The sequence below is a fragment of the Bos indicus x Bos taurus genome, chromosome 14 (genome assembly GCF_003369695.1).
Source record: "Bos indicus x Bos taurus breed Angus x Brahman F1 hybrid chromosome 14, Bos_hybrid_MaternalHap_v2.0, whole genome shotgun sequence".
Taxonomy (NCBI): Eukaryota; Metazoa; Chordata; class Mammalia; order Artiodactyla; family Bovidae; genus Bos; species Bos indicus x Bos taurus.
Window position 1 is genome coordinate 28,342,574 of NC_040089.1, and position 26,063 is coordinate 28,368,636.

The 26,063-nt window shown below is 40.9% G+C and overlaps 1 protein-coding gene across 2 annotated transcripts; it reads right to left on the bottom strand.

Annotated features, from left to right (window-relative positions):
* Window positions 1-676: 676 nt before the first annotated feature.
* Window positions 677-25,623, bottom strand: GGH (gamma-glutamyl hydrolase). Of its 2 annotated transcripts, XM_027561062.1 has the most exons (9): window positions 23,368-23,570; window positions 21,307-21,421; window positions 18,605-18,655; window positions 15,054-15,138; window positions 12,129-12,267; window positions 8,601-8,707; window positions 8,424-8,514; window positions 4,191-4,328; window positions 677-1,754 (listed from the first exon to the last, which is right to left on the bottom strand). In XM_027561062.1, the coding sequence occupies exons 1-9, from the start codon at window positions 23,474-23,476 to the stop codon at window positions 1,633-1,635; spliced, it is 957 nt and encodes a 318-aa protein (XP_027416863.1). In that variant the 5' UTR covers window positions 23,477-23,570; the 3' UTR covers window positions 677-1,632. The 2 variants fall into 2 exon arrangements, with proteins under 2 accessions (XP_027416863.1, XP_027416864.1); XM_027561063.1 differs by lacking the exon at window positions 4,191-4,328 and having other exon boundaries at window positions 23,368-25,623.
* Between the last annotated feature and the right edge of the window lie 440 nt (window positions 25,624-26,063).

Genomic DNA, 26,063 nt, shown 5'->3' on the forward strand with positions numbered 1-26,063 from the left:
CAGTGTCGCTGCTGCTGCTGCTGCTAAGTCACTCAGTCGTGTCCGACTCTTTGCAACCCCATGGGCTATAGCCCAGCCAGGCTTCTTGGTCCATGGGATTCTCCAGCAAGATTACTGTGTCACTATCTTTTCCGATTGATAAAAGATGTGAAGTTAGTCAGAAATGGCACATTTGAGAAGACAACACCCAATCTTCATGCTCATGGACAGAAACTAAATCTCCCATACTTCTTTTAAGGTCTTCTCAACTGATTAAATGTGTTAACCTCTAATTTCTATGTTCTGTGTGGCCTTACTGCCCAAAGCTTATGGTCTGATCCAGTCTTTTCAGATTATTGCTCTTATCTGCATATCAAATCATTCCTCATCTTCCCCAGCATCTTGCCCAATCACTCAGCTTCCCATGCTCCCCTCTCCAGCAGTATCTCCAGATCAAGGAGAGTAGATACTTACCTGCTGCCAGAAACAGCTCAAAAAAAAAAAAAAAAAAAAAAATCTCTCTTTTAACTGCTTGGTTGCCCTCAAGGTATTTCCAAACTTCAAGTGTTTTTGAGGGTGTATGGGATGGTAAGGGGTGGAAGAGGGAAGCACAGACTAAGAAATAGATAAAAATATACCTGAGCAAATATATGACAGCATTTGAATCATTTTCCATGGAAAAAAAGATACATTCACGAATAGTCATAAACATTTATTGAGGAACTACTATGGTGAACACTGGGAGATAAAAGTTCAAAACACAACTCTGCCTCAACTATGGATTTGAAACAGCAGAAACAGAAATATATGTCTGTACAACACACACACACACACACACACACACAGGATTACTCAGCCATAAAAAAGAGCGGAATCTTGCCATTTGTGACAACACAGATGGATCTGGAGGCTTATTACACTAAGTGAGAGAAGTTAGACAAAGAAAGACAAATGCTGTATGATTTCAGTTATATTTGGGATTTAAAAAAATAAAGCAAATGAATAAACATACCTAAACAGGAACAGTTACAGAGAATGAGCAGGTGTTCACCAGAGGGGAGAAAGACAGAGGGCTGAGCAAAGTAAGAAAAAAGGATTAAGAGATAAAGACTTCCAGTTACAAAATAAGTAAGCCAGGGGGATGTAATGTACACACAGAAAATACAGCCAATAATATTGTAACAACATTCTATGGAGATGGTAACTAGACTGTGGCAAACATTTTGTAATGTATTAAAAATATCAAATCAATATGTTGTACACCTAAAACTCATATAATGTTGTATGTTAACTATACCTCAATAAAAATTAATTAAAAAATAAAACCAGTCTTCAGCAAGGATGAGGTAGGTGGAAGGCTTAGGGAGTGGTATTGCCAGAATCAGAAGAAATAAAACACCTGTATCTTCAATAAATTTATTTCCTAATCTTTAAATAATACAAAGCTTTTCCATGAAACACACTATGATTATTTATCTGTCTCACTGATTATCAAATGTGATACACAAAAATACTGAATGAAGAATCAGAGCCAGTAACATCACAGAAAAGGCATCTCTGTGACCTACTACTGCCATGAGTAGCACATTTTTCATTATTATAACAGTTTACTCAGGGAGTTAATCAGAATTCCTGTTAATACAGAGAAGCCTTTCAATCAAATATATAACTTTGCTGGAATGAAGAAACGTTTCCAGTGTAAGTTGGACGGTACTGATAAATTAGTGCTTTGGTCTCTTCAACATCAGACTCAAAATGGTGATTGCTTTTCCGAGCTGCAAGACAAAGAAAGGATTAATTTTTAAGAAAATGGGGTACAACTTTCAAAAGGCTACTTTATGATGTTCCTTCCTCTAATCAGCATTATTTAGCAGGACAAGGCCAGCAAAAAGGAAAAAATGTCTTATAAAATTTCCTCCAAATAAAGCAGTACCTGACTTGGAGGAGCATTACCTGACAGCAGCCACACCTGCTCTGCACCAGACCCTACGTGGTGCTCTGTTCTCACTACATTCAAACACCTACTAGGCACCTACTAAGTACCTACTTTGCACAAGGCTTGACACCTCTCCTGGAGATGTAAATATTCACCAGGCAATGTCCTAACTCTCAAGCAACCTAGTCTGATTCCCATACAGAAGGGGATACTGTTAACATTTTTGTTAACACTGGTAGCAGAGTCTTAGCCACTGGACCACCAGGGAAGCCCCAATCTTTTATTTGCTTCTTCTTTACTTAGGCTACTCACAACCATAATTGGAAATAATCTTCTAAAATTAAGAGTCTTTGCAGTTGATTTATCACTCTAGTCTTATAGGCCAAAAAAGGAGGAAAACCTGCCTACGACATCAAGGAAGAAGCTCCAACTCCTCCATCAGCAATCAAAGCAGAAACTGTACCTAAACTATTCCCTGAAAGCTGCACATAAAGAGTGACCTATTATTGTCATGTGCTATGTCAATATTAACGACAAATTCTAGAGGATCCCATTGCTGTGTACTTTGTATACTAAGTGACCTGCCCCACTGCAATGTACAGGGATTTCTCTGGTGGCTGAGACGGTAAAGCATCCACCTGCGATGCAGGAGACCCAGGTTCAATCCATGGGTTGGGAAGATCCCCTGGAGAAGGGAATGGCAACCCACTACAGTATTCTTGCCTGGAGAATTCCATGGATGGAGGAGCCTGGTGGGCTACATACAGTCCATGGGATCACAGAGAGTCAGACAGGACTGAGTGGCTAACACTTTCACTTGATTGAACATGATACATTCTGTATATAAATCATACATTGTTTACTCCATGCATGAGTACAAACTACGAATATTACATCATTTTTTATAGACTAACTTCCTGAAGACGGTTCAAGAGTAAAGAGGAGGGAGACACTGTATAGCCGAGGCAGGTGTGTTGGTAGTGGGGAGAAGAGAGGCGGAAATTAGAAATGGAAGGAGGCACGAAGAAGTCGGCGAAGCTGAAGTTTGAATGTGAGGGGGTGAAGGCTCAGACCTTACCTTAAAGTCAAAATAAAGCAATATGGGCTTTTCTGGCATTTTTTAGAAAGAGGGCATTGGAAGATGAAGACAGTGGAGTCAAGCCTGTGACAGTGCTGGAGAAAACCATGCCCTGCCCACCGCTGTCCTCATTCACTTCTACATACGTGACCTAAAAATGTTTCTTAGGACTAATACTGCCCATGGGAGAACTTTTGGATTTTTATTTTTAATTTGGGGTTTTGTCAAGAAATAACCCATTCAACTGAGCATAATCTTAAACCACGGTGAACTCAGAATGCAGTATATACCTGCCAGTGTGAACAGAGGGGTGATAAACCTCAGGGAAAGCTCGGATGGAGAAGGCCAAGTCTTCCCATGCCCATGCCTCGCCTGAGGGATGCCCCATCCTTGGCGAGCTGCATCTGTAGCTCTGTTTCACACCCACATCATTCAACTAAACCTCAAGCATCTAGCACCAAATTCTCAATTACCCACAAACATAACACTGTGTGACTACATCTGTGTTTCCAACATGAAAAAGCAGGCAAAGCGTATTAACTCTCCAATGTGCCAATACTTATAGACAGGGAGATTTAAATCCACAGACTGATGAGTATAGATTCAACTCATATAACTGTCTCAGAAAAATAAGATCTAATTCTCAGATAATGCCACAATTAAAATATTATTCCAAAGAAGAGTAATGATGATGGCTGTTGTTTAGTCACTCAGTTGTATCCAACCCTTTACGACCCTGTGGACTGCCTCCTGCCAGGCTCCTCTGTCCATGGGATTCTCCAGCCAAGAATACTGGAGTGGGTTGCCAGTTCCTTCTCCATGGGATCTTACCCACCTAGGGATAGAACCCAGATTTCCTGCACTGGCAGGCAGATTCTTTACCACTGAGCCACCAGGGAAACCCAACACTAATGGGAAAAAAATCTTTAAAAAAGGAATCAAGAAAGACAGAAAAAAGAAACAATCTTTATGCTGTTGTTTAAGAATTCAACCCACTTTAGAGAATGCAATACTGTTAACGGAAATAATGGTCCTGATTTGATTTAAATTACTAATATCTCAATTTCAGGGTTCTCAAATTCATTTTCTTAAGTTAAACCTACAGAACATTTATAGAATACACAAAAGTTCAGACAAGGGCAATTTCCTTCAGAACCACACTAGAGTGATAAAATTATAACCTCTGCCTCAAATTACCTTCAGCCACAAAGAACTCTGCTAAATAAAATGCAGCCTTCACAGCATTAGGTGCATGTGAAATGCCTCGTAATTGCCCCCATTCATAAGGAGCTTTCTCCGGATGCCACTGGACGCCATATATTGGATACCGGTATCCTGCACAAAGAACAGACTGGTGAGTATTAAATGGTAACAATGGTCTAAGATGTTACAATTATGTTGTATATTCTGTGTAAAATGTTACTTTTATAGCCCACAATGTCAGACATAGTAAAACTGTGCATATTATTATCACAAAGAATTTCAATTCACAGTCAATGTGAGGTTCATAATAACAGTATTTAACTGACTTATAACCTTTTATGAGAGTCCCAGGTGACTAGTGTAAAAGAACCCGCCTGTCAAAGCAAGAGACATAAGAGACATTGGTTCAATTTCTGGGTCCGGAAGATCCCCTGGAGAAGGGCACGGTTACCCACCCACTCCAGTATTCTTGCCTGGAGAATTCCATGAATAGAGGAGCCTGATGGGCTACAGCCCATGGGGTCAAAAAGAGTCAGACATGACTGAAGTAACTTAGCACGCATGCACAACTTTTTATAATCTGAAATATGATTTACTTCACTAGGTGATCAGAGTTGTTGTTGTTCGTCATTTAGTTGCTCAGTTGTGTCCGACTCTTTGCGACCCCATGGACTACAACACGCCAGGCTTCCCTGTCCTTCACCATCTCCCAGAGTTTGCTCAAACTCATCTCCATTGAGTTGGTGATGCCATCCAAGTATCTCGTCCTCTGTCGTCCCCTTCTCCTTCTGCCTTCAATCTTACCCAGCATCAGGGTCTTTTCCAGTGAGTCAGCTCTTTATATCAGGTGGCCAAATACTGGAGCTTCAGTCTTAGCATTAGTACCTCCAATGAATATTCAGGATTGATTTCCTTTAGGATTGACTGGTTTGATCTCCTTGCAGTCTAAGGGACTCTCAAGAGTCTACTCCAACACCACAGTTCAAAAGCATCAATTCTTCAGCACTCAGCCTTTTTTATGGTCCAACTCTCACATCCATACATGACTACTGGAAAAACCATAGCTTTGACTATATGGACCTTTGTTGGCAAAGTAACGCCTCTGCTTTTTAATACACTGTCTAGGTTTCTTTGGCACCCCCACTCCAGTACTCTTGCCTGGAAAATCCCATGGATGGAGGAACCTGGTGGGCTGCAGTCCATGGGGTCGCTAAGAGTCGGACACGACTGAGTGACTTCACTTTCACTTTTCACTTTCATGTATTGGAGAAGGAAATGGCAACCCACTCCAGTGTTCTTGCCTGGAGAATCCCAGGGACGGGGGAGCCTGGTGGGCTGCCATCTATGGGGTCACACAGAGTCAGATGCGACTGAAGTGACTTAGCAGCAGTAGCAGCAGCAGGTTTCTCACAGCTTTTCTTCCAAGGAGTAAGCATGATCAGAGCAGAGTGGAATAATTGAGCCTCTGAATACAGACCAGTTCAATAGTCAGGGGTACATCTGATTAGTGACAAGTTTCTTCTACAATGGGTTTCTTTTCCCCTCACTTCACACCACATCTTCATCCCCTCCAATATAATGACTTACTCATGTGAGAATGAACTATGCTAGCATCTCTGGTGTCTTTATAGGTTAGCTAGTTTGTCTCAGCGTACACTGTGCCTCTCTCATGGTCTGTGGAATGGTTCATGACTTCACTGAATCAATTTTTAAATAGTTTTTTTAAGAAGTTTAAATTTGAAAGATTTTTGCTACTATAGTTCACTTATTCTTAGAATTATTAACTACTTTTATATAAAAATGATATGATCCCTAGGATTTACTCCAAAAAATATTTTAGTAAGAGGAAAAAGTAAATATGAAATAAGTATGTCCAACTCTTGTGACCCCATGGACTGTATGAAATAAGAATGGCCACATAAATGTGAAAGTTCTTGAAACTTACAGAAAGGTACCCAGGATGTCACTATATTACTCGCCTACTTCTAAGTGTGTTTTTAAAATTCTGTAACTTTTAAAAACGTGAATATGTGTGATATTTGTTTTCTGAGAAATTTACATACTGATCTCATTTTTTTCTTCACACGTATGCCTTTCCTCATTTTAACAATTTATTGACCAGAAATGTATTAATACGTCTTTTGTTACCCAAACATTACTGACTGGAGTGTTTTAATATTCACTTACATAACAAATCTCTGGCCACAGGCATTAGTTTCTGCAAAAAACCCCCCAGTCAACAGTGTGTTAATTGAAAAAGAAATCCTCTGTTACTTTTGCATTGAAATTAAAACCCTAACTACCATATGAAAATACTTGGAAGAATGAGTGATCTGAAAGTACAGGTATCCAGGAAAAAGAGCACTGTCCTCTTGTATCCCATGAGACTCTGCTAGGAGAGAGCACATCACAGAAAAGACACCTACTGTATCCTACCCTTCCTCGGGCAAGGTTCACAAGAGGAGAACCTAAGACCAAGTAGCTGTGGTCACTACTCCATCCCTCTCCCACTGGTCACCTCCTACCTCCCTGTAATGTACTCTCTTTCTCTGTCTGGGAGCACATGTGGTGACACCAGCAGGAGACCCATTGGCTAGATGACTAGAAAATCAATTGCTACACACAGATAACTGAAAGACAGATCTTCTAATATATTTCTTTGAGATACGAAAAGTACTATTTAGGATAAGAAACACCCTAGCTACTACAAACCTAGACAGCATATTAAAAAGTAGAGACAGTACTTTGCTGACAAAAGTCCATATAGTCAAGCTATGGTTTTCCCAGTAGTCATGTATGGATGTAAAAACTGGACCATAAAGAAGGCTGAATGCCGAAGAACTGATGCTTTTGAACTGTGATGTTGGAGAAGACTCTTGAGAGCCCCTTGGACTGCAAGGAGATCAAACCAATCCTAAAGGAAATCAGTCCTGAATATTCATTGGAAGGACAGATGCTGAAGCTGAAGCTACAATACTTTGGCCACCTGATGCGAACAGCTGACTCACTGGAAAAGATCCTGATGCTGGGCAAGACTGAAGGCAGGAGGAGAAAGGGACAACAGAGGATGAGATGGCATCACCAACTCAATGGTAAGCAAATTCCAGGAGATACTGAAGGACAGGGAAGCCTGGCATGCTGCAGTCCATGGGTCACAAAGAGTCGGACACAGCTTCACAACTGAACAACAAGTGATAAACTGTAACAAAGATTTTTCAGATAGATAGAAAAGTAGACAGATGAATGTTTAGACAGAGATACACACTGAAATTCAGAAACAAGTTGAGATTCACTCTCTTTTTTTTTGTAAACTACATCACTGAAAGATCAATACAGGTTCCTGACAAGGTAGGAACCAGGCCCTGTCCTCACTAATTTAGAACAAAAGTATCAAGAATAGGAAGGAAATATGCAAATAAGAGCACCTCCAGTGTTTCAGTGTTTCTATCTAGCAGGTATCAGGAAGTGTTCAGAAGATAAAATTTTCAAATGAGCCTGGTATAATGACACAGCCAGAAACACAACCAACACGGAAAACTGACGCCCTAATTTCCAAGCCAAATCTCCTCCATTTACATAATTAGTCATCCATTCAACATCTCCTGGAAACACAAAGAATAAGACACAGTCTCAGCTCTCAATGAGCTCTTAGCTCTGAGCAGTTCTGCACGCAGGATTCGTTGAGGGTCCAGCCTTTCGGGTCCTGCTCCGTGGGGGTACTCTCCAGAGAGGGCGCTCCTGAGCTTCACCTCAAGTTCTCCTGATTCAGTAACAATGCTGGTTTAAATGCTCCATTTAACTCCTGGAGTTTAGGACCTAAATACCCTTACTGTCCTTTCATCAATGTATTTAGGGAGATTTTTTTCTGTATGCCAATCACATTTTTTGTTGTTGTCTGGAGCATGTACTTAATCTGCAATGTTGCTAGAAACAGAAGTCATCTTCTCCATTTAGCTTCATTGATGCTCCCCATAGTCTTCACCTCCCTTCCATTTTCATCACCTTGACCTAGAAGGTGACCCAGGTAAACCGCAACTGATTTGGAACCTGAGCAAAACATGGGCCTCTTTTCTCCAATAATGCCCTAACTTCCAACTTCAGTCCCCAAAGTTTTATTCATGATTTTATTTTTAAGAGAGATTTTAAATGATTTTATTCATAAGAGAAATATAAAATCAAAATTCATAAATATAATAAAACAAAGTGTACATGTGCAGTGATACATACCTTCCATGGTTGAAATAAAGTCAATATTGCCATCTGTATTTGTAGTTAATATACTGAAAAACGCCTTTAACTTTTCATTCTTCGTAAAATTCTAAAGTGTAAAAATAAAACCAAAATGATTACTTCTGCAGTAAATCTAAATTTAGCATGGATTTCACTGCATAATAAATGAGATACCATCACGGAGAGGCTCCACTTGTGGAAATGTGCGGTCAGAGGTTCTACTGCTAATGACAACAGCAAGTCAGCAGGAAAATTCTGGAACATTCTGCTCTGCAATGTACCTGAAAAAATTTAAGCCCAAGAGAAATTATTCAAACGCAGGAAAAAAATAAAATCCACTGAAGTCAGAGCCAGAGAGAGGCCACTGTGAAGACACAATCAAGATGACTAAATGACTTGCAAACACATCATTTCCACAGGAGTATTCTAGTCAGGCACAAAATAAGTTCAACACACAGTTCCAAATATGTTCCACACTTACGTACCTTTCTTCTAGAATTGCAACATAAATAACTAAAATTCTTTGGACATGATAATGAGCAGGATTTTAACTTGAGTTCTCTAGACAGGGCTGAAAAATAGGTAAAATTGTCCACATGTGTATATATTTGTTTGCTCAGGAAAGGATCTAGAACTTCCAATACATTTTCAAAGTATCTGGGACTTAAATGGTTAAAAATACCAACAATGTGGAAAAGAACACAAACCAGGTCACGAACCACTAGCAGATCAAAAGAAGCATTTTACTTCCCTGAAAACTCTGGAGTCTGACACAGACATACAGCAGCAAAAGGATAAGAAACTCCTGATGGTAATCAAGGCCCCAGCGTCAGCTGTCCTCAAATGAGCCTGTCATTCAGGATGCTAACGGTCCGTGAGAACCCCAGATCATCATGCTGGGCATCATGTTGGGCACATGCCCCAGATCATCAAAATCTGCTGGTTCCTTATTTCAGTGAATTTCATTCCTGGTTTGTATAAACTCGGTTTCAAACACACACAACCCAAAGAAACTGACCCAAGACATATATTTCCCATATGATTTTTGCACTATTTGAATGTGAGAAAGAGCTGTGAAAAGTATAGAGCATTTTATAAGTTCTGGGAATAACAACTACTGCTTTCCAACCAAAATCTGTAAGAGAACAAGAAAGGTTGGTAGAATTCAATTCTGATGATTCTGAAATCAAGTAACCTACAAGAATCATCTTTTTTGTTTTTAGTTTTATTTTTTGGCTGTGCTGCATCTTTGCTGCTGCCTGCGGGCTTTCTCTGGATACACGGTGGGCAGGAGCCCGGGGTGGGGTGGGCTTTCTCTGGATACACGGTGGGCAGGAGCCCGGGGTGGGGTGGGCGTTGCTACTTTCTGGTTGTTGTGCGCAGACTTTGCATTGTGGGTGGATTCTCTCATTGTGGAGAACAGGCTCTACAGCACACGGGTTTCAGTGGCTGTGGAGGACAGGCTTAGCTGCTCCGTGACGTGTGGGATCTTCCCAGACCAGGGATCAAACCTGTGTCTCCTGTATTGGCAGGTGGATTCTTCAACACTGGACCACCAGGGAACTCCCAAGAATCAGTATCTATTTACACAAACTGGCAAATAAAGAAATTTGTCTGGTCTTTGTCCTGGGTTCCCGAATGGGAGCTTTTAAAACCCTTGGAAATTTTAAGGAAATTCGCGAAGGATGGGCATGTCTTTGTGATGCTCATGAGGTGGCATAAGGTGGCCCCTGGACAGCTTTGGGATGAGGCTGGTGACCAGAAAGACTGACCACGTGATTACAGCAGGTCTGGCTTTACCTGAATCTGCAGCATATGGATATGGATATGAAATGGACTTCAAGAGTAAATCTGACTTTGAGCCAGCCTGATCTCCAGGGATGGGACAGACAGGGACTAGAGACTCAGTTCAATAACATGGCCAGTGATGTAATCAATCATGCCTTCACAATGAACCTCCAATAAAAACTCTGAGCACCAAAGCTCCCTGGAGCCACTTGGCTGGTGAAATATTGATGCGCCAGGAGGGTGACGTGCCCTGAGTCAACAGAAAGAGGGCAGGAGGTTCTGCATTCCCTCCAGACCTCAGCCCATGTGAATCCTTTACAGCAAAACTCTTATTGCAAACACGGCCCTTTCTGAGCTCTGTCAGTCATTCCAGTGCATTATTAAACCTGTGTGTGAGTGTGTGCTAAGTTGCTTCAGTCACATCTGACTCTTTGCAATCCTATGGACTGTAGCCCGCCAAGGTTCTCTGTCCATGGGGATTCTGCAGGCAAAAATACTGAAGTGGGTTGCCAGGCCCTCCTCCAAGGGAATCTTTCTAACCTAGGGATTGAACCCGCGTCTCTTACATTTCCTGCATTGGCAGGTGGGTTCTTTAGCACTAGAGCTACCTGGAAAGCTCTCCGTACTCAGTGAAGAGTACAGAGATCAGCCCTACCCACGGAGACACGCTGCTTTATAATTCACTGCTGTCATCACTTACAGGCCGATGTTTCCTTATAAGAACATTTTATTGGTATGATAATTAGATTATTTCACTGCCTCCTCCATTCTGCTGCCCCATGCCCCTCCCCCATCGAGGATTTCACCAATTACAGTGGTTTCTCCCAGGAAACATGCGTATGTTGAACTCAGTTGAACATGGGCTGTCGGCCACCTCCTCCTTGAACCCGGGCCCGCCGCCCTCACTTCCAGTGCCGCTGCACTTGAGGCCAGGGCCCCAGGTGCCTCGGCAGTTGGCACAAGTGAGGACTGTCCACCCAGGAGGAGAGGGAGAGCACCTACAGCCCCCTGCCCAGGCACCCTCTCTTGGCCTTAGTTACATCACAGCCCCTGAACCCCAACCCCACCCAGCCCTGAGCCTAGCCCACTTTCAAAAAAAAAAAAAAAAGCTTCCCACTTGGGAAGCCACCTGGGAAGCTTCACTAAACCCATGGGTATCCCCAAACTCATGGCCAGTTGATCAGAAGTGTGAGTAGCCTTGGGGCATGACTAGAGGCTGGTCCCTGATGTAAGGGTAGTCTGGTCAGGGAGATGACCTTTACCTGGAGCCTGAGCTGCCTCCAGATGGTATACTAGAATGGAGTACACCCCAGTTGGGGTCAAAACACAGTACACAGCCAAGGGGGAAATGCAGGTTCAACCCCTGGGTCAGGAAGATCCCCTGGAGGAGGGCCTAGCAACCTACGCCAGGATTCTTGCCTGGAAAATCCCATGGAAAGAGGAGTCTGGTGGGCTATGGTCCATAGGGTTGAAAAGAGTTAGATATGACTGAAGCTAACATTTATGAGAGTTATGTTTAAAGTGCTGAGCATAGTACCTGGAAAACACTGTCTTATTTAACCCTCACAAAAAACAAAAAACACAAAAAGTAAATGCTTTTAGAAATAATTTGTAAAAGTTAAGACAGGTTAAATGATTCCCCGAGGCAAAGTAACAAAGTTAGAACTCAAAGCCAGGTCTTGGTTTAGAGTTTTTCATCATGCATGGTCCTGATATCACTAGAAGCAGTAAGTTATAAACATGCAAAATCCCTTAAGCCATCTTTATAACTTAGTACAAAGAGTTACACCTTAAGCCTGTGTAAATAAGTTAAAAATTAACAAATGTTACAATTATTTTTTGACTTGGATATTTGCAACTTACTAATCATACCCAGTTACTACCTTTTTGAAGGAGCAGAAAAAAAATTCTTACCTCTAGAGAAGTTCAGTGGCAGTTTAATTCCAACAGTATCTGTAAGGGTTAATAAGCTCTCTCCACTGACCAGATAAATAAGCTCTTCAAATCCAAGGCAGGTGCCCCACACAGGAAAATAGTCTCCTTCGCCAAAACTCTTTGCAGAGTAAAGATAAAAACTAAGCTTATTCAAACTTTTCATAATAAAATTTATACATTCAGTTTGTCCTAACAAGATGGGCACCTAAGTCACACATAGATTTCTAAGGAATTTCCAAGATCAGTAGTAGTAGGCCAGCATTTTCTTTTCTATCAGCTGGTTATCACTTCATCTGTCTGTAGACCAAGCACCCTCATAACACTTAAGGTTTAATTTACCAAACTATCCAGACTCAGTTGTGCTGGGAAAGAGACAGACATCTGCCAGTCAACTACCAAACAACACATGTTATACTTTAGGGACTGTAAATATGGAAGATGATGCTAGATAAATGCCTACTTATACATTTTGTACAAATCCTATTGTTTTAAATGACTGTCCAGGTTTGAAACTACTCTGAATGGAGGTTTTCCTTTCCCTCCATTATCTCAGAATTTATAGTAACAGCCTTCGGCCAATCAGGTTTAATCTGATGAAAGCCATAATTTGGAAGGAAGGGAACAGTCAGCAAGCAAAAGTTAACGACTTTTCACACAGTAAACAAAGAAGTACAAGCATACTAGGGCTCTCAGAGGGAACTGAAACAACTAGTGTGACTGGGAAAAAAGTATTCTGGTGACTGAATTTTCTGATTAAAGATTAAACCCATATGTACTTATAGTTACAAAAATGGGTTTTGTAACTTCCTTAAAAACCGTGGTTTTCCTGCATAGACTGTAAAATATAACCTAACTGTGTGTGTGTGTGTGTGTGTGTGTGCGCTCATTCTCTCAGTCATGTCCGACTGTTTGCAACCCCATAGACTGTAGCCCACCAGGCTCTTCTGTCCATGGGATTTTCCAGGCAAGAATACTAGAGTGGGTTGCCACTTCCTACTCCAGTAACTCCAGAAAATGTTAAGGAATTTTTTTCTGTTCCTCAGTAAGAAAAATATAGAACAATATTAATTCTTATATTTTCTACTTCAAGATATGATTTTTATCCTTCATATACAAATCTAGGAAGTTTTTACTTTTAGAAGTTAGAATTGCATATGCTATGTTGAAAGGCCTTACGACATTCAGTTAACAATAAACACAAAAGAAGACAGAACTGCTGTTTCCATATGTACCAAACTGGATTTCTGGACTACATGTTATATCCCCACTTGCTGGGACCACATCTTTTATTTGTTGTGATCAGCAGAACAAAAGACACAGAGTGGAACCATACAGATCTAACAGAAATCACTTCTGAAGGCTGCTTCTTCTGAGGGCTTGTGGACCCCAGTGGCTACACCTAAATGGAAGTTCAAGATTGCTAAGCTTTTTCCTTTGCTTTGAAGTCTTCAAGTTGTCAAATAGACCTTTTGTGTCTTATGCGTTGGGCAGTTAGGTGACTCCTTTGTTTTTTTTTTAATTGAACAAACCAGGTTACACAAGTCTCTATTTACGAAAGGAAGAGTTACTTTATAATATTCATATATATGCTTCCCAAATGCATTTTTAAATCATTCTTCTTATAATTTTGTTAAATTTCAATTTTGCTCATTAGTTTTTTCAAAAAATGTCCACTGAGCAGGTACTAAGTACACAGAACCATATGGTATAAAACAAGGAATGCCTCGAAGGGTATCAGAACCATGCAATCTGATGAGACATCAACAGCTAACTCCAAGATCTTGAGTCTCTGAGATAAAAGCCCTTTAATCTCAGAGAGCTTCCTTGGTAGCTCAGTGGTAAAGAATGCAGGAGATGAGGGTTCAATCCCTGGGTCGGGAAGATCCCCTGGAGAAGGAAATGGCAACCTACTCCAGTATTCTTGCCTGGGAAATCCCACAGACAGAGGAGCCTGGCGGGCTATAGTCCATGTGGTCACAAAGAGGTGGACATGACTTAGTGACTGATCAACAACAACAAAATACTCTAAAAGTTGAGCAGAAGGATGCCATTCCAGCAGGGGTAGAGAGACACCTCCCCATAAGGTGCACAACCCTTAGCCCTGAAAGCTGGCTAAGGCACAAATGACAAGACGAGATAGAAAGAAACAGACAAAGCAGATTTGAAAGTAGGACATAGGATATGTTCTAGAAACACCAGTCTGACTGCAGGTACCTGCACAAACAAAGGCTGCAAAAGGTGGGCTGTGGGCACACTCTTCACTCAAAGACTATAGAAGGCTACAGGTCATTGAGCCAAGCCAGTCAACATTTTCCATCAAGTATCTCACATGCCAAAGGCAGTTTCTTAAGGGAATTATTTAAGGTTGGGTAGATGGTAGGGCCAGCAAGATTAATTAGAAAATTGCTGCTAACAGTTCCAGGGAGAAATCCCAAGAATTTGAGGTGTGATGCAAAGGCAAGTGCAGTGTGAGGTTACAGAGAAGCTGAGAGGCTCCACAAGTCACTGCATGTGGAGCCTTAGGGTCCAAGGTCAAACAGGACTGGATGAGTTGAGGGCAGCTTGCGAGGGGAGATGAGAATTAACGACCTATGAACAACGCCCAGTACATAATAGACACTGCTTACTCAGCCACCGTGAGTGCCTGGTTCACGTTAATGAGCCTGAGTACAGAGGGCTGGTCAGCAGAACTGGAGGGTTCCCTGGAGTCCAGAATTAAATGAAACACACAGAAAATAGGTGAGAGCTGCCACAGGGTGGAAAAGAACCAGCACCTCAAATGTTAAAGGGGTGATGAGACTACAGAGTGGTGAAGGAAGTATCACCACGTGCTTTAAAAAACAATTACCCTTTTGGAAAATTACAAAAACTCACCTGGAATAATAAGAAATAACTGAGACTTACCTTTATGGACAAGTTGTAAAACATTTTGGCCACGCGAGCATAACCGGACCTCATGAGGTTAACGCTTCCTCCAGGGAAAAGGACTCTGAAACAACATCAAAGAGGGTACATTTCAACCTCTCCTCCCTCCCAGAAAATCAACACTTTTTTTATTTTAAAACAACCTTTCCTGATTACACAAGCAGCCAGAGCACTACAGAAAATGAGAAAAAACTGGCAAAAAAATATAAAACACTTACAATCTCACCTATGTGTAAACTACTGCAGTTAACAGTGCATTTGTGCATTCTACCAGACTTCTTGGATAAACAAGTCTATTTTTGAAATAGAGTATGGATAAGTTAAAGTAAAAGAAATTGGGGGCAAGGGAAGAATATGCAGAGCTAGAAATCAAGTAGAAATAAAATTCTAAGTGTAACTATTAATAGGTTTAAATTAAGATGATCAGAGATGCCAAAATCAACTGCAGGTTCATAGCCATGAGTCAGTCTTGGCTCACACACACACAAAAAAATTGTTATAACCATAAAGAATGAAATAGTCATAAAAATACAATAGGCTAGAACTCAATATCCATGAAAATTTTCATTTATTATTATTTCCGAGTTCTCTTCAGAAATAAGAATGGCATCAGAAAATTTTGAAAAAGAACACAATGACAATTCTTTTTTATTTAAATTTATTTATTTTAATTGGAGGCTAATTACTTTACAATATTGTATTGGTTTTGCCATACATCAACATGAATCCACCACAGGGGTACATGTGTTCCCCATCCTGAACCCCCCCTCTCACCTCCCTCCCCATACCATCCCTTTGGGTCATCCCAGTGCACCAGCCCCAAGCATCCTGTATCCTGCATCGAACCTGGACTGGCGATTCATTTCTTATATGATATTATACATGTTTATGACAATTCTAAAAAACTTCTCAGAAAAAAAAGAAGAGCGTCACAAACATCTGACTACTGGACTCTACCAATAGAAGAGATATATAGAAAAGTATTTATATTTTTATTTCAACTTTTCAAGTTAAAGAGCTCTTAAAGTAACTAAGGACATTCTAAACAGATTACAAAAGTTGGACAAAATATATTAAAATTTTTAAAAAGTACTTAAATATGAATTTGAGATGTAAGAAATATCACTTTTGAGACTGTTGTTCATTCAGTAATAGGTATTAGCCTGGAGAATCAGAGATGGGCAATTCTTGCTGTTGGTAAGGTCATGGTCTGGTAGGAAATACCAAAACTATAAGGCAGAACATCTGTCACAAAACCGAGCAGGAAAGTGCCTTAATGAAGACTCATTAGCAGCTCCCCCTTTTTACTGAGTCGGTATTTAAAAAGCTGCCTCTGAATGAACTTGGCATGTTTAACCTCAGTTCATTCAAAAGTAAAACTTGACTGTCCCTCCTGATTGGCAAACACCTTGAAAGCAAGGATCCACCTTTTCATCTCTGCACCGTCCCCCCAAAACAGTACAGGGTTCACGGCATAACAGGGCTCAGTAAAAGTGGTTCTTAAAGTGAGAGGAGAGTCGTGCTCACTTTATTTTCGAGGTTCTATCTCATGGTCTCTCCTGGACTTATCTTTGTCCATGCCAAAGTACACTGCACGTAACAGGCATTGTAAATATTTCACTAAATTGAACCGATTTAAAATACTTATTGAACTAAACTGACCTGAATGCAAATGACCGCTTTGAACATAGCTTTTTAAAAAAATGAGCAATTATTTTTAATTTTTAAAAGTTCTTTTAATAAAAGCTTTACAGTAAGACAGACTCCCTCTATTCCACTCCCAAGCAGAAATAACCATCATTAAGATTTGCTGGGTTAATCTGATACATATTATGCATGTCTCCTCACCCCAACTTCAAAAACAAAAGCAAATGGGAGTACACTACACACACCTCTGTGTACCCTGCTTGTTTCGTGTAACAATACCACACTATTCAGGTTACAACAGTGATTCAGGGCATCATCTACAGACACCCTCATTTTTAACCATATTCTATCATATGAGTATAGTTTATTTTTAACCCAGTTCCCAACTGGGGTGGGTGGATGGGTTCCAAATCAGGGGTATTTCAAACAATACGACAGTACATATGTTTGGGCCCAGGTCATCATGTAAGACAGGACTATATCTTTTTTGCTTTACTTTTTATTGAAATATAGTCAAGTTTCAATGCTGTGTTAGTTTCAGATGTACAGCAAAGTGACTAGGTTTTCTTTTCCAGATTCTTTTCCCTTACAGATTATTATAAAATATTGAGTATGATCCCTGGGCTGTACAGCAGACCCTTGTTGGTAACCTATTTCACATACAGTAGTGTGTATATGTTAAAGGAGAGGATTATATTTGTAAAATAAAATTGCTTCTGAAGCATTTCCTGTGACACATGGTATGTGTATTTTTAATTTCAAAAGATTATAAAACTGCCCCCAAAAGACTATCTAACTTCCACCCTGATAGAAGAAATTTTCACCTACTATGAGCTAGCATGAGCTAGTATGGGGAAGTCATTCTGACTTATACATGATTTGACTTGAACTTTATGCTAATAAGAACAGTCTGTCTATGGCCCATCAAACATGTACTGTACCTCTGCTTTAATCATTAAGAAAAGAATGCATTATCTAGAAGTTAAAGAAAAGTCCGCTCTGAAGATAGGGATAAATGGCCGCCCTTCCTATGATGCCCATGCTAGTGGTCCTTCCAAGATAAGGTTCCCTTGCCAGACATTAAGGTCATGCTGACTTGCTGGCCACGTCTCTGTTGAAACCTGGAAGGAATGTAACCCTGTCATGTTTGATGTACATTCTTTGATCCGTCAAGATATAACACAGTGTTTTTCTGAAGCACTTTCTTCCTGGGCTATAGTCCTCAGTATGGCTTAAAGAAAACTTTCTTCTGTTCCTTAATGTAGACTGTTTGTATCTTATTCGCATCAACAACTCCCACAAATAAAGTACAAGCACACTATTTCCTCATACCCTCACCTTAGCACGTCAGCACATTTTCTGCTTTCTGCCAACCTGGTGGTTTTTAATTGTTATAATTAGCTTTCCTTTAATTATGAATACGTCTCACATTTTTTCATATGATTTTTTTCTGTGAGCTAAGCAATCATATCTTTTGTGATGAAGCTAGAGGATATAAAACTTTTTACCAAATTCTATTCAAATCACCTTCTGAAAGATAACCAATTAATATCTTCAGTCTTCAGACATAAATCCCCTAAGCAAGCAGTATGTCATGGCCTCCAAAGTGGCTTCAAAGCCTTTAAGACAAGCATTAAAAGAATAAAAATTATGTTACACATTAAAAAAAAATGTTATCTACTATATAACATTTATTTTCTAACCTGCCTTCTCTCTGCAGGATTTTTGCATCGCTCAACAAAATAATTTCTATAAAATAACTCAGAAAACTAACATTTATACCACTGAAAAATAGTTACCTAGAAACATATATTGTATTCATACGTACTCTTTTGCATCACTTAGACCTCATATACCGTCTTAAACCAATGTTGACGACTTACCCATTAATAGATTTGAAAAGCTTTTCATACTCTTCATTTTTAAGATCAAGCCTGAAAATGATAAAAATAGTTACAAAACATCCACTTCCAAAACTGAAGAAAGTAAGTCTCTAAATGAAGCTACCACATTAATATTTAAAAGCCAGGTGAAAATAATTCTTTTTTTAAAAATATTTATTTATTTGGCTGCATCAGGTTTTAGTTGCAGCATTATCAGATCTAGCTCTCTGATCGGGGATGGAACCCAGACCCCCTGCACTGGGAGCACGGAGTCTTAGCTGTGGGACCACCGGGGAAACCGCTGAGTCCCAGCGTTCTGCCAGGTGAAACTACCCAGATTATGTCAACAAAGAGGGGACCAGTCGGGACACAGAAGCTTCCCCATGGACATTTAAATCAGGATGGGCAACTACCACCATCAGGAGCGCGAACGGATTGAGATGAATCAGCTGCTCTCTAGGGACTCCTGCCAGGTAGCCTTGCAGCTGAGTTCTGGTCATTTCACTCATTCTAAAAAACAGTTCCCACGTTGTCCATGCCTGAATTTGGGGGCCCAGTGCATCACTATTAAGGGGCTTAACTGTGGGTTGGGGACGGGGGTCACAAACTTCGGTGTCTCAGAGACCGTGAAGGCAAAACAGACCAGGGCACGTTCTTTGAACACAGATGACATTTGCATGTTGTCAGACTTTCTTGAAATGCAAGACTCCCTCAATAAATTCTCTTTAAAGAAAACAACATACATCTAGGAATGATGGCAAATGACAGGTTCGGAGCATGAAAAGGAGCAACAGGCACTGCTGCTAATGGACAGCTCGTGCTCTGTTCAAAATTAGCTCCAGAAAACTGTGTTAAAAAAAAATAAAGGCCAAAAATTCAGACTTTTATGAAGTCTCCTGATTTGTACATACCTTAAACACTACCAATGAAACAGATTTTTGACCAAAAGTGCCAGTGGGCTGCCACATGCCACCTCTCAGGAGGCAGACATCCTCTGGGTCCCTCCAGTTCTAGGGCAGGAGATTATAATAACCTGAGTGCACCGGGCACCAGAGGGTGAAGGCCAGACAGGAGGAAGGGCACCAAACACAAATGCCTTCGCCTGCTCAAGGATTCTGCTGAGGTCTCCTCTCGTCCACCTCCTCTTTCCCTCTGAACTATAGCAGTCAGTGCCCAGCACCCGAAATTCAGAAATAAACCAACCAACATCATCAGTGTGATCACGACTCATTCCATATTAGGCAATCCTTTGCAGGTTGCTCTGGGAATTTAGCTGCCACGTATTACTCTGCTTTTATAGAATCACATGATTCTAATTCTGAGCAATATACCTTAAAATGAACTTTGGGAATCCAAGCTGGAAATTAACCTGTATGCCATGTTTTCAGCATCTCAGTCATAAATCCCAGTATTCTGCAAGTCATCAGTTTCAACACTTTCCGTTTCAAAACCTCTGTCATTCTTGTCTATTCCTCCCTGTGCCTTTTCATCCTAGTAGTCATCAAGTCTTATTGATTTTTTTTTAAAGACATTTACCTAGCAATTCTACAACCACTGCTCTAAGCCAAGCCTTCCTTGCTTCACACGTAACCCACTCACATCTCTGAACTGGCCTACCTGTCTTTTGTCTCTCCCACCTCCCACCCATGTTATTAAACCTATTTTCTAAAAGAACAGCTTACAGAAAAAGCTTCCAGGATCAAAACTCTGCAAGTTGTCTTGAGGACTGTCCAGAACCTCCAACTCAGCTCTAAAACTCTGCTGTTAAGTTCCAAAGAAGATTTCATTTGAAAAAATTAGACTGCTATGAAAAAACTGAAGACTAATGTCAAAAGCAAATGTTCATCTAAACATAAAACCATTTTGTGGTACTATTCTCAAAATTGTAGCATTTGCATTTTGAGTATTAATGTTCTACTTTTGTTACCATTTTTCATGTGAAATTATTTACAGTAACAGGTTTTCCTGAGCAAACAGTTGTGTTTTATGTGTGAAACCACTTATAATGGATTAGGTGAGGGTGCGAGAAGACCCTCAAATACACTATTTTGGGGTGATAAGATAATATCAATACAACAACAAGGCTTTTGTTAAAAAAAATTCAAGTCTTTCCAAATCAAAATGACATGAATCATTTATCATGTCATAAATATGACATGAGTCATTTTATTGTTCCTTAGATCATTAAACCACAAAAATAATGTAGCTCCTTTAAAGTCACAATACCTGCAATTAATATCGAAGCAATAGTGCTGTATTAGTCATTTCCAAACTTCTAAAGTGGCGTGGGAAGGTCTCTGAAAAGTCCTCTTCTAGAATATTCCTTGATTCCCTACATGTTTCTTTACACTAATATTATAGAACGAAGCTGGTGAATCTAGAAGTGCTTTTACTCCATTGCTTTTGTAATATCTGATGAGTATCACCTTTTCTGGAGTAAACGAACTTATCATTTCATTCTCTATCTAATACACATGACACAGCTCTAATGATATGATAGAAACATGTAGCTTCACACTTTGAACAACTTAATGAGAGACTCTAAACATTAGATTTAGGGCAAAAACCAGGTATAACATTAATGTGCTTGAATAATGCAATCGCAGGAGAGAAAGCATTCATTTTAGAGATAAAAGATAACTTTAGAGAGGAAACAGCAGTTGCAGTTTTTTTAATTCAGTGTAAAAACTATCGCATCGTACCTTACTGGTACCACTCTTGCACCAGCTGACTCTAGAAACTTCACGTAGGATGCAGCAATGTAGTATTTTCCCAGGGCTCTCATGTTCTTATTATGGCACTTTTGCATTAATATTCCTAAATTACAAAAAAAATAAAGTTTCCATTTCAAGTAATGTCCTTTTTTCCTGCTTAGAAACTGAAACATATCACCCTAGAAATGTCACTTCTTCACTCATTTAATTCACAGAATTAAACATGAAGCTTCTCCTGAAAGGATATCTATAGGATTTGGGAAAGGAGTAGTGGAGGCTGATCTGAATTGTAAGTAGCTTCCTTCTTGCCACATCAGGGAGGCCAAATAAGCCCCCAAAGCCAGGTTCTTTGGCACAAGCTAGAATCTATGTCAGAGTACTGATCCTTAAATCCAGCAGAAGGCCCCTCCCTACACACACATACACACAGACACACACACACACACACACACGCGCGCGCGCGCACATAGTTTCCTTGACAACAAAGTAAAAGAGTGAAAAAATTCTCTATGCATGTTTCTCCAACACCATCAACACCATCTTAATCCAAGCAACAAACATCCTGCCTACCCCTCCCCCAACCTGGATTATTCTAATAGCCCTTTAAAAGGTCTCTCTGCATCCGTTTTTTTTGTTTTTGAAGGACCTTTACTCAGATTTACTGAGGTATAGATTACATATAGTAAAATGCACATATATTTTACCAGATAACATGGAACAAACATTGTAATCAAAATATAAAGCATCCTGTGTAGTTTTGTTTTGCAATGTGCTCAGTTGCTAAGTCATGTCTGACCCTTTGCCACCCCATGGACTGTAGCCTGCCAGGCTCCTCTGTCCATGGGATTCTTCAGGCAAGAATATGGAGTGGGTTGCCATTTTCTCCTCCAGGGGATCTTCTTGACCCAGAGATCAAATTTGAATCTCCTGCATCTCCTGTATTGGCAGACGGATTCTTTATCACTGAGCCACCCAGTAAACCTACATAGGATTTCATTTTGAGTTAATTCCCTTTGAAGATTTTAACCACTATTTTACATAGATTATGAAATAATGCATCCCAAGTTCCAAATATTGATACACAACATACATAAAAATGGACACTACCAATATCCATGAAAAAAATGCTCAACTACTTTCTATTTAGTTACAGAATACAGTGCCCATTTTCGTGGGAAATAAAGGGAAAAAAAAAAAAAAAACAGAATGAAAGGCATAACAATACTACCAGCTAAAATGAAATCAATTCTAGTTGTCCGCCCACAAATTACTTTTTTGCACATTTCAAATACGAGCTGATTTCTCCAGGGTTGCTTTCCCTTGCCCCAGTCTTAAATGTTTGTTCTGGCGATTCAAATTGATTTTACTCCCTTTATAGAACATTAAGTGTGTTGAAAAAGAAAAATGACTTGTTTTACTTTAACACAAAACAGAATTGCTACTAGGATCACAGGAGCCACGGCTGCCCTCCGCTGCCAAAGAGGACAAAGGCCAGGTATACCATAATTTCCCAATTATCTAGTCAATTCGATTTTGCATTTTTCCTCGAAATGAGCCCTCAACCAGTGAAATTTTAATAAAGATAATGCATGAATACAGAAGGTTTAGTTAGCAGAAATTCCTGCTGCTGCTGCTAAGTCGCTTCAGTCGTGTCCGACTCTGTGCGACCCCATAGACAGCAGCCCATCAGGCTCCCCCGTCCCTGGGATTTTCCAGGTAAGAGTACTGGAGTGGGTTGCCATTGCCTTCTCCGCAGAAATTCCAAATGAGTACAAATACAAAAACCATCCTCAGGATTCTTCACGGTGCATGCTCCTCCCTTCCAATTTTAAGAGCTAAGGATGTGCGGGAAATCAACGAGCATTACCTAGGTATATTTCAGCAGGATCTCAATGAGGGTTTGACCCCTGGGCTAGGAAGTCACACATCCTATCCCTAGGCTTGGATGTTTCCAGGACCGGACGCACCTGCCGAAGCGCAGCAGCTGGAAGCGCCCAGGGCGCGCTCCCGGCTCACCAGCCCCAGCCCCAGCCCTGGCCGCCTCCTTACCGATGATGGGCTTCTTGGGGGTAGGCGCGGGAGGGGCGCTCAGACCGAGGCCCGTCGCCCCGCACAGAACCAGACCCAACACGCTCAGCAGGCGACCCAGTCTCGCCATTGCGCTCGCCGCCTCCCGCCGGCTTTCAAAGGCACTACCGGCGAGCAGCAGAGTGAGGCGGCTGCTGTCACCCGGCCGCTCGAGGGCGTCGGGCGGGGGCGGTGCTCCGCCGCGGGGGCCTATGGGAAAGGCCGTCCGGGCGCATGTGCGCTGGGGCCGCAAGGGCGGGCGACTCCGGGGACCCAGAGGCCGCGCCTACCCCATCGCTCCGCGGCCGCCCGGACCCCTGGCCCCCAGCCCGCCCCGCGGCGTCTGCGGGGGCTCAGGAAAGTGCGGTGGGATCCGCGTACTCGAGCCCGCCCTTTCAGCTGTTTCCTCGACGTGACCTGAAGTCACCCGGAACTAACTGGGGCGCAGGGTCCCGCGGTCGAGTGGGGAGCGCTGGATTGCAGCCTGACCTGATTGGTAACCAGGCAGCGGGGGAGGCTGGCGAGAGGTTCTAGAAGTCGCCTGAGAACTTTGCGCCAAAGTCGTCTTGAGGAATGCTGGCAGCGGAGTTGGACACCCCCGCTTTCCATCAGGGATGGTTGGTGACTTGGGAGGTAGTTTCCGCGTCCTGCCATTTGCGTGCAGGTAGAGGCTTCTGGACCAAACGAAGAGAAGATGAGGAAAGCCCGATAGATGTGAACACGCCCAAGAGCATCGCCTCAGCTCAGAACTGGGTCAAGGAGGGGCCCACTCCTGGCATCACGACAAAAACAAGTCCAGGCCAGGCCCGCACACGGTGCCTCCTAACTTTAGCAGACTGTTCTCCAACAGGGCACAAAGGGTGACTTGGGTTCCTAATCACTAAAAGTTTTTTTGAGGTTTCTGTTTCAAATTTGAAAAGAGATTTAGAAACACTGAACTTGTTTTGGTGGGCTAGTAGATGAAAGGTAAGCTTTTTCTTTCTATGTGAAAACCAAAATATAAAGATATGGCTTATACTGGGAGTTCCCACCTATAAGGGTGAAAATCAGAATAGAAGAGTATTTGATAATCAACTCAAGGCCAAATATAGAGGATGCAAAGATTAATTGGGCAATGCCTTGTTTTTTCGTCTTAGAAGTTTGGAGTTTTGTAAGGAAAAGAGAGAACAGGATTTGTGAAGAGAATGTATTTCAAGAAGAGAGAATGCAATATGTCGTATGCTTTGTTAAGATAATAATGCTGCTCTGGAAGGGCGTGGTGAGCGATAAGCTGAATGGATGTGTTTGTGAAAGGCCCTACATATTTGGCTTGTTTTGAACTCAGATGAACAGATGAGGAAACTGTACCAGTATGAAGTTGTGAGCAATTGTCTGTCCACATAGGAAAAAAAGTATTACCTCTCATTATACACAAAAATAAACTCTAGGTGAGTAAAGATACAAACGTAAAAGGCAAACTGTTATACTTTGATGAGAAAATATAGGACTGTGTGTCCATGACGTTGATGGAATTTCAGAAAACATATTTCTAAAAAACATGTTAGTGGAAGAAATTGGTAGATTAAATGATGTTATAATTTTAAAACTTCTGTTTAACTAAATGAATTGAAGATAAGGCACAAATTTGGAAGATATATTTACAAAATACAGAATTTCAAAGATGTTTATTTCTAGCATGTACAAAGAACTAAATGAACAAGAAAGAATAACAACCTAATAGAAAACTAGGAAAATAATATGAAAAGACAAAGGTTCACTAGTCATCAGGGAAATGCAGATTACAATAAGATAGTATGTCACATCCATCAGAATGACAGAAGTGTAAAAAAGTGTACCCTTGATAATAAGGGTGTAGAAAAACAAGAAGTCTAAACACTGCTGGTAGAATTGTAAAGTATTACAACTGTTTTTGGGAGCAATTAGGCAATATGCGGTAAAAGGGAAGGTGCACATAGTGTATAACACAGCGTTTTTTAGACTTAGTATTTGCCCTAGAGAAATGCCTGCATGTGTGAATAAATAAACATACACAAGTATGTTCTTTGTAGCATTCTCTTGTAATAGTGAAATATTAAGTGCAACTTAAATCATTATAAATAAAAGAATGAATACATTGTATAATTAACTGATATTTAGAATGCATGAAAATTAATAAATTGGAGCTGGTTATCAACAGAGTTGGTGGTGCTAATGGTAAAGGACCCACCTGCCAATGTAGGAGCTGTAAGAGAGGAGGAGCAGGTTCGATCCCTAGGTCAAGATGATCCCCTGGAGGAGGAAATGGTAACCCACTGCATTATTCTTGCCTGGAGAATCCCATGGAGAGAGGAGCCTGGTGGGCTACAATCCATAATGTCACTAAGAGATGGACATGACTGAAGCAGCTTGGCATATGGCACATCAACAGAGTTAATTTTATACCAATAAGAAAAAACAGATAAGTTATGCTGGTGTCCAGAGACTTATGTCAACTGCCTAAGCCAGAATCTGTCTACAGATCTTAAGAAAAACCATGAGATATACAAGGAGTTTAAAATAAAGTTACACATGATATACGCCTTTAACAATACTTGGAGATGGAGGGCACCACAAACATCAAATTAACAGAAAGACTGCTAAGTAGCAAACTCCAGCAAGTTTTCTCCACTGCTGCAAGACTCCGATGCTGAGAGCAGAGG

What these genes read in the sequence shown, in the direction of transcription:
- GGH (XM_027561062.1), bottom strand. Translation starts at nt 23,476, where the DNA reads ATGGCGAGACTGGGTCGCCTGCTGAGCGTGTTGGGTCTGGTTCTGTGC. An exon ending in CCCCAAGAAGCCCATCATCG is followed by an intron (nt 21,422 to 23,367) that starts GTAAGGAGGCGG and finishes TTTGTAATTTAG; the next exon opens with GAATATTAATGCAAAAGTGC. An exon ending in CTTTTCAAATCTATTAATGG is followed by an intron (nt 15,139 to 18,604) that starts GTAAGTCGTCAA and finishes ATGTTGTTTCAG; the next exon opens with AGTCCTTTTCCCTGGAGGAA.